Source organism: Engraulis encrasicolus, chromosome 17, assembly GCF_034702125.1.
Source record: "Engraulis encrasicolus isolate BLACKSEA-1 chromosome 17, IST_EnEncr_1.0, whole genome shotgun sequence".
Lineage (NCBI taxonomy): Eukaryota > Metazoa > Chordata > Actinopteri > Clupeiformes > Engraulidae > Engraulis > Engraulis encrasicolus.
The window spans coordinates 29,724,786-29,746,137 of record NC_085873.1 but is presented as its reverse complement, the minus strand read 5'-3'; the positions used below and the strand labels follow the sequence as shown (position 1 = coordinate 29,746,137).

Genomic DNA, 21,352 nt, shown 5'->3' with positions numbered 1-21,352 from the left:
CCAGCCTACCTCCACGTGTGCTACAGCTCCCGCCTCCCACTTGCCTCCGTCCTATCCTGCTTGCCTGTCTTCACCTGTGTCCACACCTTCCCCAAGTCCTTTATCCCAACCTGTCCCGCCTCCTGTGTCCCGTGTGTTCAAGTCTGTTCCTCCTGTGCACCAACCTGATTTCCCGCCTGACCATCACCCAGTACTCCCTGGACCCCTGCTTGTTCCCGTGCCAGTCACCATCCCGGTAACTGTGCCTATCACTGTCCAAGTGTCAGTCCCTGTCTGCGTCCAAGTACCCACCCCTGTATCTGTCAGGGTCCCTGTCTTTGTTCCAGCCCATTCCGCAGCCCTTTGTCTAGCACCTGTCTTTGTCAACGTCATCGTGACTGTACCTGTCCCTGTCATCGTTCCAGTCATTGTTCCTGTCTCTGTCCCCATTACTGTACCTTTAAAAGTCCCTGTGTTTGTTCCTGTGAATGTACCCCGCACTGCTGTGTCAGCCTCTGGACCACCATCTGTGCCCTCTGCCTCTGCCCATCCCGTGTCCTGTGCCAAGCCCTCAGCCCGTCCCTGTGCTCCGGCCTCTTCCTCAGCACGACCCTCTGCCTTGGCACAGCCCTCTGCCTCTGCCCATCCCTCTGCTTTGCCTCATCCCTCCGCCGGCTCGCCCCTCCGCCCACCCAATGTAGTGGTGCCTCTTGGGACTTCTGGAGCCGTCCCTTGAGGGGGGGGTTCTGTCATGAGCTCGCTCCCTGGCATCCTTCTTTTGAGCTCTTGACCCTTATTTCGCTCTCTCTGTCGCTCGCTCTCTCTCTGTGCCTCTCTCGCTCTCTCTCTGTCTGCCTCTCTCTCTCTCTCTCTCTCTCTCTGTCTGTCTCTCTCTCTGCCTGTCTCTCTCTCTCTCTCTCTCTCTCTCTCTCCTTGCCTCTCTCTCTACCTGTCTCTCTCTCTCTCTCCCTGTCTCTCTCTCTCTCTCTCTCAATGTCTCTCCCTCTGTCTGTCTTGTTCTCTGTCTGCCGGTCTTTTGCTCTCTCTCTCTCTCTCTCTCTCTCTCTCTCTCTCTCTCTCTCTCTCTTTCCCTCTCTCTCTCTCTCTCTCTCTCTCTCTCTCTCTCTCTCTCTCTCTCTCTCTCTCTCTCTCTCTCTCTCTCTCTCTCTCTCTCTCTCTCTCTCTCTCTCTCTCTCTCATCCCATAAACCAAACTCAGTTCTCTTTAAGTGGACCAAAAAGTCAACCGACAGTAGAAGAACTCAGTTCTGTTTTTGTTCATATTGTGAGTGTATTAAAAAAAAGAACTGCCTGCTCTTCCTGCTCCCCTTAGGCTTTAATGGAGTTTCACTCTTCTATTTGTTCCAACCGGTCTTTGTGAGCTCTCCTGAAAGGGGTATGCCACTATTTTGGGGCTTAATACAGTTAAAATCGTTGGCTGGGGTTTATAAAGGTGGTTAAGTGTCTTATTTTTCATGTTAAGCGTTGTCTTGCTTTAAGACAAGTTAAAAGAGGGAGTATGTCGCTAAGCTAGTGAAAGTCAATGGATCCGTGTAGCATGTACCAAAATAGTGGCATACCCCTTTAAGTATATCCATATAATAAGCGGGTTAACGTCAAGTAAGGGTTAACGTTCGGCGAGAAGGTCACTTTGTGGAATAGCAGCACTTCAGAGAGAACAAGACCCCTCCGCTCCGCGTCGGGGTCTAAAGATTATCTCTGTCGTGCTGCTATTCCACGGTAGCGACCTTCTCGCCGAACGTTAACCCTTACTTGACACTGTATTATGTGTGCCTACACACAGTATTATACATATTATACATATCATTAAGGAAGATAGTAAGAGTTCAGATGCAAAACCCCCTAACTCCATTTCTGAAGACCTGCACTTCTATATTTTTAGAGAACCCCGTTGTTGGTTTGGTTTACATTCATGTACTTGATAATACATATAAATAGTTATATTACATAAATAAAATAAAAAATATGCAATTTTTATAGCTTTGTATATAAATAAAAATGAATTAAGATTATTTTCTGAAATGGCACTTCGTATCTTTTCTACCAATGGCCAATTGGCAATGGAGGTAGAATATAATGTCCCTCTTGGGGGGAGTTGAGTTCTGACCTGCTGGGTTCTGGGCGGACACCGCGCCCCTGTAGAAGGTAGAGCCGTCCCGGGCGATGGCCCAGACCTGATGCACACCGCCGATGGAGACCGACTTGAAGGGCTGGTCAGTACCCACATGCAGCCAGGACACGCCCTGTACAGTAGACACACACCAAAGGACATACTTTAAAAAAAAAAGATATTTCTATGGGCTTTTTGTGCCTTTATTGATAATAGGACAGTAGAGATTGACTGGAAATCAGTGGGACAGAGAGATGGGGGTTGGGTTGGGACAAGACCCAGGCCGGACTCGAACCTGGGTCCCCATGGGCATGCAAGCCCTGTACGGTAGACACTAGTGGTGTCAACAATAATCAATTCGGCGATGCAATGCAATGCTGGGCATGGACGATTTAATTCAATGCGGCAAGTTCCAGAATTGATGCAGCAATTTTTTCAAGTTTCAATTCTGTGGATATTTCAGGAGCAAATGAATGTTAAATTAAATAAAAGCACTTCAAAGCATTGAAAATTGATAGATAAATACAGAAAACAGCCAATAAAATGTTGCTCAGTATCTAACTACTTGTATTGCCTCATCATGATTGATGAAACATTTGCTTTGCTTTCAATACAAATGCAAGAATTGAATCGAATCCAAACCTCCCGAATCGTAATCGAATCGAATCGTGAGGGCAGTGCCAATGCACACCACTAGTAGACACACACCAATGGACATTACATTTAAAAGGCTGATTTGACACAAGCACACACACAGGCGCAGATACAGTTAGGTAACGACATACTCGAATTGCTTATGACCCTGAGAGCTCTACCCACACAAACACACGCATGTACACACACTCACACAAACTGTCTCTCTCACACAGACGCACAAGCACAGAGAGAGAGAGAGAGAGAGAGAGAGAGGGAGAGAGAGAGAGGGCAACGGATAAGATGAGGGAGATAAAGAAAAAGGGGGAAGGAGGAGAGGAGAACAAAGCTGAGAAGAGGAAGAGAGATAAAGACCTTAGACAGCGTGAGAGAAACCACACTACCGGTACTTCAGTTAGCGATACTGACACTTCATGGTTTTGCATCATCTATCTGAAACTCTTTCACACATCTGATGGAAGGTTATAGTAGCAGAAGATTACTACTTCACCCCACATAAAAAACAGGAGGTTATATGTGGTGAGCCATAAGTAATGAAGAAAAACAGCACACCGATGAACTCCCATTTAACCCCTTAAGACACGGCTTTATAAATAAGCTGTTACCAGCATGGCAATGACCAAGTCGTAATGTACTATTAAAGGCCCTGTGCACTGTCATAGTAGTGTAGTACTATAGTAGTTTCCTTTCAATGTCCATTACAGCATGCCACAGGAGGTACGGCGTGCATTAAGGGGTTAAGCCATTTTTAATGCGTGACATGAAAAAATGGCTTAAATGGGAGTTCATCGGTGTGCGGTTTTTCTTCATTACTTATGGATTTACTTTTTTGAACCCGCACCCGTAACCAGTCACTGGATGTGCGTGTTTTTTGATTAGGTTACTATATGTGGTGAGCCACAATTAATTACAGGGGTTAGAAAATGAAACGGAAACACTGGTCATTTTAGAGTGGGAAGTTTCATGGATAAATGATTAGACCACCCTGGTGGCCAGTCTTCATGAATTGCACATTGCACCAGTAAGGTGAAGTGTGAATTTTCAGTTAGCAGGGTAAGAGCACAGGTTTGCTCAACATTTTGCAATGTACACAACATTAAGTGGTGACATATCAGAGTTCAAAAAAAGAGAAATTCTTTGTGTGTGAGTAACTGGTGCATCTTTGACCCAGACAGCAAATATTTGTGACGTATCAAGAGCAATGTATCAAGTGACTGATGCGGTCACTTATGGCAGGTGTTTCCTGGGTGACGTCCACAAGCCTGAAAGTTGCTGATGTGTACATTGGCACCACGAGTGTAAGAACGAGTGGGCGAGCTAATCTAGGCACATTTAAGTTGATGGCACTGCCTAAAAAACAAAACAAAACAATCTTTCAACAGGGATTTCCTGAATTCCATCAACCGCAGGTTGATGTAGAGTTGACAGAATGCATGTGTACAGTTGACAGAATTCTGCATGTGTCACTCCATAAAAACAATCCCCCTCCACCTTTCTCATTTTTGAAGGTGGTGTACAGTTAAATACCTCTGGATTGCCTTGGCTGTGGCTCAAATGGCACCACACTGCGAAGACCCGGGTTCGATTCAAGCCCTAGGTCATTTCCCATATCCTGCCCCATCTCTCTGTCCCATTACTGTCCAGTCTCCTCTCAAACAATCTTGTCCAATAAAGTCAAGAAAGCAAAAAAAAACCAAAATAAATAAATACATTTTAAAAATCCCCTTTTACTGGAGGTTTGTTTTTTGGACCACAGAGGCAAATTAGCTCTGTAGCTAACTCTGGTACTAGAACTGTCCTGTGCATGGCCCCTGTCAAATAAACCCACAAGAAAGGGAATGGGAGTGTTGTTGACTTACGGCAGGTGTTTCCTGGGTGACCCCCAGGCGACACAGGACATCCCCCTTGTTGCTGATGGCCCAGAGGGGCACCTGCTCCAGGCTGCCCCTGGCACTGCACGGGAGGATGGAGATGTCACTCAAGGGGATGGGCGGGACTTCCAGCCAGGGGCCCGTGGTGGTCAGTTTGCACTTCCTGTTTTGCGAGAGAGAACAGGTTAACCGAGCTGGATGGGGTGGTGTGCGTGTGTGTGTGTGTGTGTGTGTGTGTGTGTGTGTGTGTGTGTGTGTGTGTGTGTGTGTGTGTGTGTGTGTGTGTGTGTGTGTGTGTGTGTGTGTGTGTGTGTGTGTGTGTCTGTCTGTCTGTCTGTCTGTCTGTCTGTCTGTCTGTCTGTCTGTCTGTCTGTCTGTCTGTCTGTCTGTCTGTCTGTCTGTCTGTCTGTAGTTTTTCTAGAGCAACACAAAACACAAATAAGAAAAGAGAGAGTGTGGGAGTGCGCAAGTGTGCATCTATCTATCTGTAGTATCAAATAAAGGAAATGTGTGGATGTTTGCTTGACTGTGTGTGCACTGTTTGTGTAGGCATATGTGTACACTGTGGGAGTTTCTACGGTAGTGTAACACCGCACAATTACGTCACAGGACAAGCCAGAGAAAGAGCAAGAGAGAGTGAAAGAGGGACTGAGAGAGAGAGAGAGCATGTGCTTGTGTGTGTGTGTGTGTGTGTGTGTGTGTGTGTGTGTGTGTGTGTGTGTGTGTGTGTGTGTGTGTGTGTGTGTGTGTGTGTGTGTGTGTGTGTAGAAACAAACCTGGCCCAGCGCCTCCGTCGCACAAAGTCCTTCAAGGTTTTGTGACCATGGTATGACCTGGATAAGCAAACGCACACACAAACACACACACACACGCACACGCACACGCACACACACACGCACACGCACACACAGTCAGTGCCCACACAACACAAATGGCCAATTACACACACATACATGTACACGCACGCACACACTTCTTTCATTCAGCTAAAGAATAACTAGTTTGCTCTGACCTCACATCCTCACCCACTACATTAACAATAAATACAGTAGTAATCTGGTATGGCAACTTGAGAACCGCTTGACACAAAATTCCTGTATAGTCCAGAATGGCCATGCCCACGTTATAATATGTTAGAAAAGAATGCTTGTAAAAATGCATTTATATTACTGTTATAATTTAAGTTGTGATAGGCCACCGCTCATCTGTTTAGAAGGTGCAGGATTCAGTAGAAATTTCAGTATAAGAAGAAGACAATCCGCACACTTCAGGTCTATTTTTGTGCAAAGAAGCTTTACTTGACTTGCAAGCTTTCGGTCCTTAGACCTTCATCAGGCAGAGTGCATACAAACAGTGCTTGTGGTTAATATACATCATTATTGGCACCTGTGGTGCAGCACTCTGAGTCAGTGAAGCATTCTGGGAAATGTAGTGAAAGACAAACATGAAACATAAACAGAGAAAACAAGAACAAGTCCATGCTTTGCAGACATCAGGCAATAACCATCATAAAGCAGAGCACAAACAGTTCAAAATTAAATCCATATTTCTTAATTATATAAACACACTCATGTCAAAATCCTCGTTTAAACCTGATGGTTGCAATGCATTTAAAGTATATATCCAAAAAAGTTCTCTTTGGCATAATTTCCTGTCGATGTTCAGTTTCCTGTATTACCACCTTCACTCCCCAGGCCCACATTATCAAAAAAACTGTTGAGAAACACTGGCATATTCTAACCACAGATCCGGCCCTGTCTGAACTTTTCCAGGACCCTCCTCTCTTTGTTCACAAAAGAGGACCAAACCTTCGCAATAAATTGATCAGAGCTAACATCTTGCCCCCTCCAAAACAAACACTGTTGACTCCAATCAAGGACGGGAATTATCCCTGTGGAAATTGTGCTCAATGTCATAGTTCAGTGAAAACAAACACTTTTAAGCATCCTAGAACAGGTAAAAGGTTTGGAATTAGGGGAATAATCACATGCAACACAAAAAATGTTGTTTACATGTTAACATGCCCATGTGACAAAATTTACATTGGTAAAACCACCCGTCCTCTGAAACAAAGAATAAGTGAACATAAGAGCTCCATCAGGAGAAAAGATGAAAACTATCCTGTAGCTTGTCATTTCAATGATTTGTCACACCCTCTTTCTTCCCTTAGATTTCAAGGTATAGAGCAAGTAACTCTACACAGAGGAGGTGACATCGACAGGAAATTATGCCAAAGAGAACTTTTTTGGATATATACTTTAAATGCATTGCAACCATCAGGTTTAAACGAGGATTTTGACATGAGTGTGTTTATATAATTAAGAAATATGGATTTAATTTTGAACTGTTTGTGCTCTGCTTTATGATGGTTATTGCCTGATGTCTGCAAAGCATGGACTTGTTCTTGTTTTCTCTGTTTATGTTTCATGTTTGTCTTTCACTACATTTCCCAGAATGCTTCACTGACTCAGAGTGCTGCACCACAGGTGCCAATAATGATGTATATTAACCACAAGCACTGTTTGTATGCACTCTGCCTGATGAAGGTCTAAGGACCGAAAGCTTGCAAGTCAAGTAAAGCTTCTTTGCACAAAAATAGACCTGAAGTGTGCGGATTGTCTTCTTCTTATACTGATATTACTGTTATAACGACATTCCATTCAGCAGTAGTCAATAGGGGGGGGAGGACCTGTCACTATACACTATACTACACTACACTATACTAGACCTGTCACTACAGTAGACTTGACTACAATTATGGGAGAGACTATGTTGTGCAGTTTCATAGAAACTATCAAAAATAAATAGGTTTTAGTGGTTGGTAAAGCAACTGTGGAGACTGCATTCACAATACAAAATCTTTATCTTTCCAGAGAACTCTAGAGTCAAGGTGGGAGGTGTTTGTTGTCGACATGGGAATGCGGGAAACCCTGCGAGGTGGGAAACCCTCTTCAGACTCAGAGAACAGGGAAGCATTCCACAGGATCAATGGTATGCATGATAGATTTAACCCTTTAATGTTATGCAAATGAGGAGCGAATTCGCCTGCAGCGGCCCAATCAAATCAACAACATAACTGTTCCATTCCATTTGATTCTCCGCGACGACCTGATGACGGTTGGATTTCGCCTCTCTTCGCTTCGCTCGCTTTGCCTCCTATCTGTCCCTACCGTTACTCCTGAAAGGGTTAACAGAAGAAGTAATGTACGTACGCTGGGAAATCTGCAGCATATTGCCAGCCTTCTCTGTCTGTCCCTCCTGAGACACCGTAGTCCACAGCCCACTCACTGACCTGCGGGGAAAAAAAGCAAAATGGGTGATTATGAATACCTTCCTGCGTTCAGTATCACTACAGGCAATTTGTGAATTAAAAAAGCACTGCAACAATGTTAACGAACAACAGGGACTCTTGGGGGAACCCAACAAAGTGATTCAGCCAGTCACACAATATTTACAGTTCTGTTTAAGTCCGTTTGAGTGTGTGTGTCATTCTGAGGTATGTGAAACAACAGTCCGCCTCCCTCCCTCACTCACTCACTCACTCCCTCACTCACTCACTCACTCGGGGCAGCCGTGGGCAGTGGGTTGGCAACCCAAGGGTTCCCGGTTCAATGCCCGACCACGACCATGGCCGGTGCCCTTGAGCAAGGCACCTAACCCCCACACTGCTCCCCAGACGCCGCTCAGGAGGCACCCCACTGCTACAGACTAGTGTGTGTACTTCAATGTGATTCACTAGTCCAAATGGGATCAAGTGCAGAGAATGAATTTCCCCAAGGGGACCAAATTAGGCTCCAATTGACTCACTCACTCACTCACTCACTCACTCACTCACTCACTCACTCACTCACTCACTCACTCACTCACTCACTCACTCACTCACTCACTCACTCACTCACTCACTCACCCAGGTCCAGTGTGGAGAGGGGGGCTTGGTGTTGGTCTTGGTGCACTCGTGCAGGCCTGAGGCATCGCTCCACATGTAGCGGTCAGTAGGGAGACCCCTGGTGGACACAACAGGAATCACACAGCTCCAGTCAAGTCAGCTTTTATTGTCACTTTCTTCATGTGCACCAGATCATACAAGGATCATAGCATGATACCAGGAGGACATAGACATACACAGGACTGACATTTACAGACTGACAGACTGAGCATTGCAGCCACTTTCTCAACTTGGGTAACACCAGCGATTTATTTAACAGACCAACTGGTGAGACTGAATGTTATTGTCATAGTTATGACTACTGTACATAACTATCACCATTTTCTGATTGATCAATGAAAACAGCACATGTACACTGTGTATAATAGTTAATACCATGCATCACATAATGCCCATGTCCTGGCAATACAGCAAGCTACTGTACTGTACCGTAGCATACAAATCAAAGTCACTAAAGAACAACTGATTATTTGCGCAATTATGTGAAATGTCATCCACAGGCACATTTCAATAAATCAGCTAATAATGTCAAGGAAGGAGCTCATTGTGTGTCATTCATTCAAAAAAGGAACTGAGACTAATCCACATTATTCTAATATTCTAATATTATTCCAACATTCTCTCAGACGCCCATCCTGTCGTGGCGTGTACCAGGCTCTCCGCTGCCCATCAGCCAGAGCATGTGTCTGTCCTGGTGACATCTTAAGCAGACACCTTCGGGACTCTGTCTGCCACTGACTATGTGTGCCTGAGTGTGAATGTGTGTGAATGTGTGTGTGTGTGTGTGTGTGTGTGTGTGTGTGTGTGTGTGTGTGTGTGTGTGTGTGTGTGTGTGTGTGTGTGTGTGTGTGTGTGTGTGTGTGTGTGTGTGTGTGGCTGTAACTGTGTGAATGTGTGCGTGTGTGCCTGTGACTGGGTGTATGTATGCGTGTGACTGTGTGTGTGTGTGTGTGTGTGTGTGTGTGTGTGTGTGTGTGTGTGTGTGTGTGTGTGTGTGTGTGTGTGTGTGTGTGTGTGTGTGTGTGATGTTGTTGGCATGGTGTGTTAGTGTTACTTGTTAGTGTATCCTATGTACGGGTCCCAGCGCTGGTGTGAGTGAGTAAGAGTGAGACAGTGTGTGTGTGTGTGTGTGTGTGTGTGTGTGTGTGTGTGTGTGTGTGTGTGTGTGTGTGTTAGTGTTACTTGTTAGTGTATCCGGTGACAGGGTTCCAGCGTTGGTTCTCATAGATGTACACACTCTTCACGTCCGTCTGCGTGTGGATGTTATCCGTGCTGCTGGAGAGGCCTGAGAGAGTGTATGCGAGTGTGTGAGTGTGTATGTGTATGTGCATGTATGTATTGTGTGTGTGTGTGTGTGTGTGTGAGAGAGAGTGGGTATGGGAGCGTGCGAGTATGCATTTGTGTATGTGCATATGTGTGTGCGTATATATGCGTGTGCGTGTGCGTGCGTGTGTGGAAAGAGGATAGGGTGGATCAGTCAACCGCAACACACATTTGTTTTGGCACATCACGACCATACTGACAAGCACAAGAATCTACATAGAAAACTAGCCACAGGCTAATTAAGCTCGGAGAGCTTCATGGGGAATGGGGGCAATGCAGTACACAGGGTTCTCAAACATTTTTGGGCAGGAGACTAGAGATGGGATTTATGGCTCTTTTTCGGGATCCGGATCTTAGTGGCTCGTTCCTTTCAAAGAGCCGTTAAAAAAACTGGCTCTTTTGGTTCTTTTTAAAAATTATTTATTCAGTGTTAAGAATGTAACATTTTGACTCCTCAAGGTAATTTTGTCCAAACAACAACTGATTATTCTCCTGCTTCTAAAGACCGTTTTGCCTCTCTTTGAGGCAAACAATTGTGTTTTTTCCCACATTTAATTACTCTGGTCGAGGTCACGTGCTTAAAATGAATGAAAAATGAACGAAATAACGGTGGAGTGGCTCCCCCAGCTGTGATCCGGTTCCCATCGTTCACTTCAGGGAGCCGTTCAAAAGAACCGGCTCGTTCATGAACGACACACCTCTACTGGAGACCCCTAATGGAGCAGAACATTTTCCAAGGACGCACATCTAGATACACAAACTAAGAACCGAGAGCTACAGTCATGGGGACCGCTAGGGGGGGAAAATTGGTACAGATTCTAAGGGCCCAAGCACTGAGAGGGGCCCCTTAAGGGGGCCCAAGCACTGAGAGGGGCCCTCAAGGGGGCCCAAAATTTGAATCTTTCATGGGGCCCATCATTTCTGGCAACGCCCCTGGCTACAGTGGAAGTGGATGGGGATTGGGGGTGATAACAGTGAAAACAGTGGTTCCCAAAATGGGGGTCGGGACCCCTAGTGGGTTGAGTGAGGTACTGCATGGGGGGGCGGGAACAGAAGGGACTGTGTGAATTAAACTTTAAACTAAAGTGAAAGTGAAAGCCCATTGGGAAACTCCAACTCCCATTGTCATTGTGACACAGCACTCTCAAACTAGGAAAGAGAGTCACCAAAGCACCTCAGATGTGGAAGATTATTTCCCGGTTTTATGTAGAGCAGTGTCAAACTAAAGTTACAATGTTATCACGTCTTCATCAGAGTCAAAATCTGATGGAAGACGTGGTAACATCGAAACGTTAGTTTGGCACTGCTCTCAATAAAAGCAAAAAATAATCTCCCACATCTGAGGTGCTTTGGTGACTCTCTTTTCTACTTTGAAGTCAGTCCTCACCCGAGAGGCAACACATAGTAAAGAACAGGGGCGCTTTCTCATGATGTAACCATTCCCTAAATTGGTTAGTAACAGTATTCCATGGTATGGCTATTGATAAATACATTTATTTTCTGTGAATTTCACATTAAAATCTTGGGGAACTTTTGGAAATATTAGAAAACAAAAATATATTTGGAAATGGTGGAAATGGAAGTTTGGGGTCCTGGAAATATTTAAAGGGTCACTCTCAGCAGAAAACGTTTAAGAACCACTGCAGTACAGGCACCACACCTCCACCCACCACACACTGACTACACTACACATGAAAACGTTCAAAGTCCCAGTCGTCTGCTGTGGAGAGTCAATTAAAACTATAAGAGTCTTTTTCTAGGGTGGGAAGGCAGCTATCTCTGGGCAGCAAAATATAGATGTACCTTTTACAGCTGTTCGATCAAACATGAGGGTGAAAAAGATATGAGAGGTGAAAGTCAGCGAACCAATATAGGTTCCAAAAAAATCTTAATTAAGGCCACTACCTTTATGACCTCAGGCCCTTGTCCTTCAGCATGATCGAGGCAAGCGTATTTCTAAAGCACATGTCACATACACCGAGGCTATTCCTTGTACTTAACAAAAACACAAAAAACAACAACAACAAACACCACAATATCGTGAATTATGTAAAAAAAAATGTTTTCAATTGTGTAAAATCACAGCTGATGAAATGAGGATTATAAGAATAAAAGGATGAACATACAGTACAGTAAAGTACATCATCAGCCCAGGTGGGAGAACCTTACCTTGGAAGAATCCTCCTCCGTATCCCCCAGTGTGGACCCAGGCAGTGTGGTCGTAGCCGATGCCCCACACCACCCCCTGGCTGTTGCACTCAATGATGCGCAGGTGACCGCCCACCTGCCTCCAGAACCTACCCATGGGAAGTGGTGTTAGGTGCTGGCTACACGTACAGTATATAGATATTTTTAAATCCAGATTTTTTTTTTTTTGCCGTGTAGGTGTAAACACAACGTGAATAAACATTAAAAACGCCATTGTGACAGGTGCGTTTCAGCCCCCTAAATGGGATAGTTTTAAAACTGGAGTTTTGAGTGCAGAAATGCATTGTTTTAAGCCAGCATTTCAGACTGAGAGTCGGTGGTTTCATAGTTTCAAATCCATATAAAACCCCCCCAAAAAACAAAATCTACTCATGAAGTTTCATGAAGACCATAAAGTTTTAGGTTTTCTTTACATCTGGTCGCAGGGCATGGGGTAGGGCGATGCCTCCAGCTCCGGCGTGGGCTCGCTGACAAAGATGTCCCCTTTACAGGTGATGGACCAGATGGCCTGTTTGGAGGGGGGGCCGTGGATCCCCCGCGAGTCACAGCACGACACGCTGAGCAGGGCCAGCTGCCAAACAGATGTCACCACGGTGACATAAATCAAACAAACAAACAAACAAAAACACCAGCAGCAGCACCAGCAACAATAAGTATAACGCATGACATAACGCACGACGCATCATGAACACTTTGAATGTGATGGTGGTGGTAAATATTCATGGATAAGGTTACATTTGTGAATGGGCAGCATGAAATCTACTAAAATATTACAAAGTGCATCTATAAAATCGGACTACTGCCTGCAGGTAACTGCCCTCATAGACATGGATGCCACCATACCAAAGTTCTTATAGTATAAGCAAAGAGGGCAGATAAGAGGAGGATACTTCAGGCTTGGACTTTTCCGGGATCTATGTGATGTCAGGTGAACGCCCCTTTAGGAGACCTTTGGTTAGGAGACCTTTTGGAGTCTTACGATTGAGAATCAATGGAGCCCCCTTAGCGCTGTAGATGGCGGTAGCGCATATCTTGTGCAAATCACCACCAAACATCACAAAAAGAGTAGAAGAGGGAGGGGACAACGGCCCCTTAGGGGATCAAACTCTTTTGCATTGGGTGGGTGACGTGTGAATCCTCTTTCTTTAATATACCCCCAGTACCTCACTCGAAAGCCATCTTGGCGGCACCTCGGGGCAGCTAGCTACTATATTTTTCTATGTATGAGCAGCATTTGCTTGCGAGATTATTGGTTCAAAGACAGCGGAGCTCATTAGGCAATTAGCGAAATTCCGAATTCAATGAATTTAAATTCAAAGTAATGCCATAATACGAAACACTAAGTGGTGTCATTACCTTGAATTTCTTTGAATTTAAGCTACACCACCCATTGAGAGTACATAGAACACCACCACCTAGTGTTCATATTGTGACATTACTTTGAATTCAAATTCATTCAATTCAGAATTTTGTACAAGCCTGTTTTTGACACAAAGGGGGGAGTTGTGCAAGCACACGCCATGTCAGCATTACAAATCGCTCCCATTCATTTCATCGTTTTCTCATGCGTTTCTTCAATGTTACAAGAAGGAGGCCGTACCTTGCATAGTAGTGTTTTTTTTATTGCACAAATGCGTTTCGGCGTGCACACTGAAGAAGGCACAAGCCGAAACACGTTTGTGCAATAAAAAAACACTACTATGCAAGGTACGGCCTCCTTCTTGAAACATTGAATTTAACATTTGGGCCAGCACCCTCAGAGATTAATAATTAAGAGTGACGCCTGTTCCAAGAAGAAAATTGTCTTATGCGTTTCTTGTCATGTAGAGCAGGGGTGGGCAATTATTTCGGCCCGAGGGCCGCATTGGGTTTAGAATATTGACGGAAGGGCCAGATGCCACAGAAAATTTGCCCACGTCAATAATAAAACAGTGTATGCTGACATAACTGGGCAGCAATGATATTCCTGCACACTGTAATTAAATGTATTTAGATGAAGCCTCTTTGGTTAATCTTAAATTCACAATACTCTCGTTTTAGGTAGCATTTTAAGAATGTTGAGTAACTGTTTGAATTTGGATTTAAAAGTTGTCTTTCTTGTAAAGCCTCTAGGGGCCACATGAAATGGCTCAGGGGGCCGCATGTGGCCCCTGGGTCTGAGTTTGCCCAAGTCTGATGTAGAGTGTCTCTATACCATACCCAGTCGTACATCTCCAGCTCCGTTGGCGCCGCCACGCGTATTGGCCACCGCTGCTTGGTCCTCTCCGCCGTGTAGATGGCAAACGTGTGCTTGGCCTCGTTCAGCACTGGCACCAGGACCGTCACCTCGTTCACAAACGCGTGCAGATACTGTGGAGACATTTGCAGAGGACTAGAGTCAGGCTCAGGAGACATGAGGAACACTTGAGGCCTTGTGTGTGCGTGTGTGAAAGAGAGATCACCTTGTTCTCCTCTCTAGGGACGGGCATTGGAAATTAGCTTTTGGCTGTTTGGTTGTCATTCAACCTACATGTTATATATATGTCCCTATCAAATAAACTTAACTTACTAACTAACTAAAGGTGTAGTATATGAATAGGATGTGTGTGTGTGTGTGTGTGTGTGTGTGTGTGTGTGTGTGTGTGTGTGTGTGTGTGTGTGTGTGTGTGTGTGTGTGTGTGTGTGTGTGTGTGTGTGTGTGTGTGTGTGTGTGTGTGTGCGTGTGCGGTCACCTTCTTCTCCTCATTGAAAGTGTAGTATATGAAGAGGATGCCGTCCTTGTTTCCCTCGGCTCCCGAGAACTGCTCCAGAGCAAAGCGGATATCCGTCCACTTGTGAGGTTTCCAGTCTCGCCACCACTGCATAGCACCCTTCTTCACCCACACAGACTAGAGAGAGGGAGAGAAAGGGGGGTAGAGAGAGGTAGAGGTAGAGAGATAGGGATGGAGGGACACAGAGAGAGAGAGAGAGAGAGACAGAGACAGAGACAGAGAGACAGACAGACAGAGAGGTAGAGGTAGAGAAAGAGAGAGAGGGAGAAAAAAGGCAAGCAGAGGGGGCGGGACACAAAGAAAGAAAGAACGACAAAAAGAAAGAAAGAAAGAAATTTAAAAAATATATAATAAGCACTACCATGCGTGAGCAGGTGAACTGTATTACAGCTGTAGCTACTGATACTGTTACACAACAAACCAACCAACAAACAAACTACTTCTACCTACTGTATTACGTTAATCAAGCATGCCTGAATACAGGAGAACTACAGTCAGGACAAGAACTATTCTGTTTTAGATATGCACATCTACTGCTCCATTGGAGTTGATTTTGGTCAGAACAGCAGCTAAAGCAAAGAATCCACTGAATTGCAACATAAAAGGATGCCTCGTTCACTATATACTATACTATACTATACTGTATATACATATATATATATACTATAGTATAGGGCAGTGTTTCCCAACCAGGGGTACGTGTACCACTAGGGGTACGCGAGCACACTTCAGGGGGTACTTGGAAAAAAGTAATTTTAACAAATGAATGGAACCTGGCAATAGCCTAATGTAATGTAATGTAACACAGTCACATTAGGATCGAGAAAGCAATATAGAACATGATTGTTGGGGTACACATGGCACAACGAAAAGGCTTAGGGGGTACGCGAGACAAAAAAGGTTGGGAAACACTGGTATAGGGTATGACATATACCCACAGACACATGTATACATGTCTATGTATATACCGTCACACCCCTACAATGCTGCTACATAGTGAACAAGTACAGATACTACAGAGCCCTTAAAATAACATCTGTGAGTAAAGAAAACCCTGAATGGTTTCTCATGCGCACCTGAATCTTTCAAGTTTCAGTTTCTGAAGCACACGAGAAGGGTTCAGCTGCACTCAAGAAACCCTCAGGGTTTTTCTTTTAACTTGCACATATCATTTTATGCCAAAAATGTCAAACTCAGGCCCGGGGGCCAAGTCTGGCCCGCAGGTTCATTTTATTCATATTATATACATATCATAATATATACAGAAATGGATTTGGGACCTCATTACATTGTATGCATTGAGATGGGGGGCCCTTTCAGATTATTTTGTCCCGGGCCTGGTCAAAGCTGTCTGCGGCCCTGAGCACATACTTCTCTCCCCTAGCCTAAGCCTAGGTAGACTAGGCTTTGCCATTCATAAGCTTGCAGTCAATACTCTCTTGTACAAAATTTGTATGATCTGTCCATACAGATCAGGCTACCCACAGATATGAACAATAGATGCCACGTTGACCACTCCTATGAATTTGAACAAATGGCTCAAGTCAGATTGCCACCATGTTTAGCTGGTATAATGCTGCCATCAATCGGTGACAAGGAGTGCGTTACAATATGCGACCTTTCCTCCTCCACTTGTGCTTGTGGCCTCGCCCCACCTCCTGCCCCCTCCTCCATGGAGAAAACGATAGTTTCCCAGAGCCATACAGAGGGAGAGTCGGGCAATCTCCACTGTGTCCTAAGGCGGACTTCCGCATTAGCAAAATTAGCTATTTAGCGTCTCAGAACTGCTTAAGCGTTGCGAATGTTAGTGCCTAGAAGTGGGCGTAGCACACAGCAAATGCGATGCGATGCAATGCAGGGAATATGACAAGACTTGCTGTTCGTAGTAATAACTTCAGATAAACATCACAGGTGGTAAAACTGTTGTGATTATCAGCACAGAGACAGTTGATAGTTTACATATTTGTGGTGATTACCCCGCAGTATAGTTTGTTAGTCCTTATTTTTTGCTGTTAATGTGGTGGTTCTATGTTGAGTCTATGGGAAGACAGCCGCTTTAGGCACGACCTTATCTCGTTGAAAGGCGGGGCTGCAATTTAATTCCTGGTCCTCCAATCGCGTAACTCTCCCCTCTGTATGGCTCTGGTTTCCCAGCTGTCAGCCTAGCAACAAGAACTTTTGAGGGACTGTTTTTCATTCACCATCCCAATTGCAAATTAGAAGAAGGCTTTACAATTGAGCTTTTGCAAGATATTGAAATATAATGCTGTGGTCAGTGATGTCATCATGACATATTACTTCCTGGTATGAGGAGACAAGCACAAGTGGAGGAGGCAAGGTCGCATATTGTAACGCACTCAAGGCGATTTACTCTCATTGGGCGATACACACGTTACTTATCATGTAGGTGGCAGTAAGGCAACATCTATGAAACACATAGGATACTGGACCAAGATGGCGGCGCCCAGGGTTGGGCCACGCCAAAAGGCTAAACACAGTATCTAACGCTTATATCCAGGCAGGCTACAGAGCAATCAAGGGGTGCATTCCAATATGCGATTGAAACCTTGCGTCCTCCACTAGTGCTTGTGGCCTCATGTTTTGCTGATGCTGATGTTGCCTCCATGGAGAAAACAATTAAGTTTCCCAGCTGTCAGCCTAGCCACAACAATTTTTGGGGGACTACTCTTCATTCACCATCCACTTTGCAATTGAAAAAAAAACTTTACAATTGAACTTTTGCGAGATATTGGAATATAATACTGTTGTCAGTGATGTCATCATGACATATTACTTCCTGGTATGAGGCCACAAGCACAAGTGGAGGACGCAAGGTTGCATAATGGAATGCCCCTAGATCTGGCTGCTATGCTTATCCGATTCCAAGGCTTTTTGTATTGGCTAAGCTAATACCTAAAATGCTACCGGAGATTGGGTGAAGTGAGTGTTCGTTTAAGAATAGTCTTATTTATGTGTTGCACTACAAAGACCAGGGGTGATAATAAACACTGCGTATGCTTATAGAAGTTAGATTAAACTCATTTGGTGGTCATTCCAATTATGCGCTGTAGTGATTAATCACATATGGATAAGCCATAGTAAGCAGTTAAGCTTCTGAACGTACACTTTTAACTTTGCAGCTCTATTCAGAGCAATTTGGCTCATATATTAAAAGTTGTACCACTTGCTTTCAGTATTATTCAAGTATTTTATCCACTTATAATGCAAAATAATGTTTCATTATTACTGCTAAACAACTCTGGTATTTGGAATAACCCCCAATTGAGTGTTGCTGCATTCTAAGCTAATCTACATCCTTACTTTCTTGGCTGCCAGTGCTTCTTCCCCTTCCTCAGAAGAAGGGGCACTGGCCTCCTACAGGATCATCAAGAACATCCAAACATCACAAAACAGGAAGACAGAGGCGAGCAGTGGAGGAGAAGACAAGAAATTCACACCATGAGAACAGTCAAAAAGGAACTAAAGACAACAGGCGTTGAAGGACCTAGATCGTAGATCTTCACTTCAACCATAGCCGAATCAATTGCGGCATACAGGAAAATGAAGTTACAAACACAAGTTAAACAGAACAAGAAACATGGAACAAGGTAGGTTACAAATGAATAACCCGATATCATGTGGATGGATAGGAAGATGGATTTCGTGATTTTGCCCTCACTTGCTCAATGGCCTGCTCGTAGTGTTTGAAGTTGTCCATCTCCCTCCTGGACCGCTCGTTGAGCTGCTCAAATATCTGCTTTCTCCAGGCTGCCGACTGGGCGGGAGTGATGGAGAGGGACATGGACTGGGCAGACGAATTTGTACCTGAGGGAAACATATGGATGTCATAAATCATTAAATAACATTAGGCATGAATGTCATAAAACATTACATGATATTTTTCCTGTTCCCTTCACATTAACTAGCTACACGTGTGAAATGTGTATACAAAAAAGTGTGATTTACAATATTTTACATTTGAAAAGTTCATGATATTGACTGTATAACACCATGTCGAATACATTCATGACAAGTTACAAATTATTTTGACGTCATACAACTTTTAAACCACAAACAACAAATAGTGTCTATCACAACCCCCATCAGCTACACATCTTTGAAGAAGCTTACAGTGAGGAGAATAAGTATTTGATCCCTTGCTGATTTTGTTGGTTTGCCCACTAATAAAGACATGACCATTCTATAATGTTAATGATAAAATGTATTATAATATAGAGAGATAGAATATCAAAAAGAAAATCCAGAAAATAACTTTGAAGAATATATTTTAATTGATTTGTATTCTATTGAGGAAAATAAGTATTTGACCCCTCTAGTCAAAAAAGACAAAATACTTGGTGGCAAAGCCCTTTTTTCACATACAGAGGTCAGATGTTTCTTTCAGTTAATGACAATGTTTGTGGGTATATTACAAAGGATTTTTGTCCACTTTTCTTTGCAGATCATCTCTAAATCACTTAAGTTGTATGACTGTAGCTTGCCAAATGGGAACTTCTGTTCCCTTCACAGGATTATTATAGGGTTAATGTTTGGAAACTGTCTAGGCCACTTCATGACCTTAATGTGCTTCTGCTTGAGCTACTCCTTCGTTGCTTGGGCTGTATGTTATGGATTATTATCATTTTGGGAGGCCAATCCATGACCCACCTTCAGTCTAGTGGTGGTGGGAAAGAGGTTGGCATGCGGCATTGTACGTTTACATGTCTCCCTCCATCCATTTCTTGACGATGTGAAGTTGTCCTGTGTCTTGGCCAGACAAACAACCTCAAAACATAATGTTACCACTTTCATTTATGATGTTGGAGAAGGTGTTGTTCTTGGGATCATAGGCAGCATTTAACACATTGAGTTGTGTTAATGCCAAACAGTTTGATTTTGGTGTTATCTGATTCCAGCACCTCCCAATCATATCCTAATCCAGTTTGACGTTCATTGGCAAACCTCAGGTGAGCCTGAACAGGTTCCTTCTGAAGCCGGGGTACCATACATGCACTGCAGGATTTTAATCCGCTGTGGTATCAAGTGTTTCCAATAGTTTTCTTAGTGATTGAGGTCCCAGCTGCCTTGAGATAATTTCCTAGCTCCTCCCATACAGTTTTAAGGTGCTTTATCTCCTTTTTTCTGGTTATTAAATTCCCACAAGGTCAAATCTTGTATGGAATCAGAGACAGGCCTAAGATTGATGATTGATGATCATTTTGTATGTCCTAAAATTGGGAAGAAATGCACCAACAGTTTGCTCTTTAATATCCAGGAGCCCATTTCAGCCTTATTGAGTTCTAAAATCTTGTCCCTGACATCCTTTGACAGCTTTTTGGTCTGTCCCATGTTGGCGAGTTTAGTTTGATTGATTGACTGATTCTATGGACTGATTCTGCAGATTCAATGTGTCTTTTGTGCAGGTTACTATTAACAGGTGTGTTCAATTCAGATAACAAGTTGATTGGAAGTGCCATTTGATCTGCGGGATCAGAACTCTTAATGGTTGGCAGGGGATCAAATACTTATTTCCCTCAATTAAATATAAATCAATTGTTATATATTCTTTAGAGTTAATTTCTGGATTTTCTTTTTGATATTCTGTCTCTCCATATTAGAATACATATTATCATTAACATTAAAGACTGATCATGTCTTTATTAGTGGGCAAACCAACAACATCAGCAAGGGATCAAATACTTATTCTCCTCACTGTATCTTCAGAGTTGAGCTATGTGAGAGTGCGAGTTTGGAAATCCAAAAACTGAGAAAATACAACTCAAGATTTGCGGTTAGGATCCACTATAGCGGCCTTCAGGGCTCTACATTAACTTTTTTCACCAGCAGCCAAAATGGCAAGTAAATGTTAATCTTACTAGCCAAACACACACTCACTAATGAGTCAAAGTGGCTAGTAAGTTGGTCTTTTCTGCCAGCCAAAATGAAATTTCACCAGCAATTTGGCTGCCTGGCTGGTGTTCATTTAGAGGCCTGCCACCCTTCTCACATATGGAGGAAGAGGTAAGATGGAAAAGTTCTCACATAGGGTGCATCCCAATATGCGACCTTGCCTCCTCCACTTGCTTCTCGTCATGATGACATCACTGACAACAGCATTATATTTCAATATCTTGCAAAAGCTCAATTGTAAAGTCTTTTTCTCATTTTCAATTGGGATGGTGAATGAAAAACAATCCCTCAAAAGTTGTTGTGGCGAGGATGACAGCTGGGAAACTTTATCGTTTTCTCCACGGAGGAGGGGCCAGGAGGCGGGACGAGGAGACAAGCACAAGTGGAGGAGGCAAGGTCACATATTGGGATGCACCCATAGTTTGAAATGCATGAGGAACTATTTGGAAGGAAATAGGAGAAATGGCTCTGGCACAAAGACAAAGATGATACCACTAAACTAATGATGGATGAATAGACTTGATCATTTATAAAATAATGAAGTTGATGGACCCATGAGCTGTTCTTTTTGTTTTTGTTTT

The 21,352-nt window shown here is 43.8% G+C and overlaps 1 protein-coding gene across 1 annotated transcript in view; it reads right to left on the bottom strand.

The window, feature by feature from the left end:
• Positions 1-21,352, bottom strand: part of tecpr1a (tectonin beta-propeller repeat containing 1a) — a 52,508-nt gene that overhangs the window by 8,766 nt on the left and 22,390 nt on the right. The window contains exons 12-23 of the mRNA XM_063220590.1: positions 18,541-18,686; positions 18,183-18,236; positions 14,823-14,978; positions 14,311-14,460; positions 12,525-12,682; positions 12,073-12,200; positions 9,763-9,865; positions 8,542-8,638; positions 7,847-7,926; positions 5,411-5,467; positions 4,623-4,797; positions 2,107-2,242 (exon numbers count right to left, since the gene is read on the bottom strand). Of these exons, the coding sequence (XP_063076660.1) occupies positions 2,107-2,242; positions 4,623-4,797; positions 5,411-5,467; positions 7,847-7,926; positions 8,542-8,638; positions 9,763-9,865; positions 12,073-12,200; positions 12,525-12,682; positions 14,311-14,460; positions 14,823-14,978; positions 18,183-18,236; positions 18,541-18,686 (1,440 nt within the window). The remainder of the gene's footprint in view (positions 1-2,106; positions 2,243-4,622; positions 4,798-5,410; positions 5,468-7,846; positions 7,927-8,541; positions 8,639-9,762; positions 9,866-12,072; positions 12,201-12,524; positions 12,683-14,310; positions 14,461-14,822; positions 14,979-18,182; positions 18,237-18,540; positions 18,687-21,352) is intronic.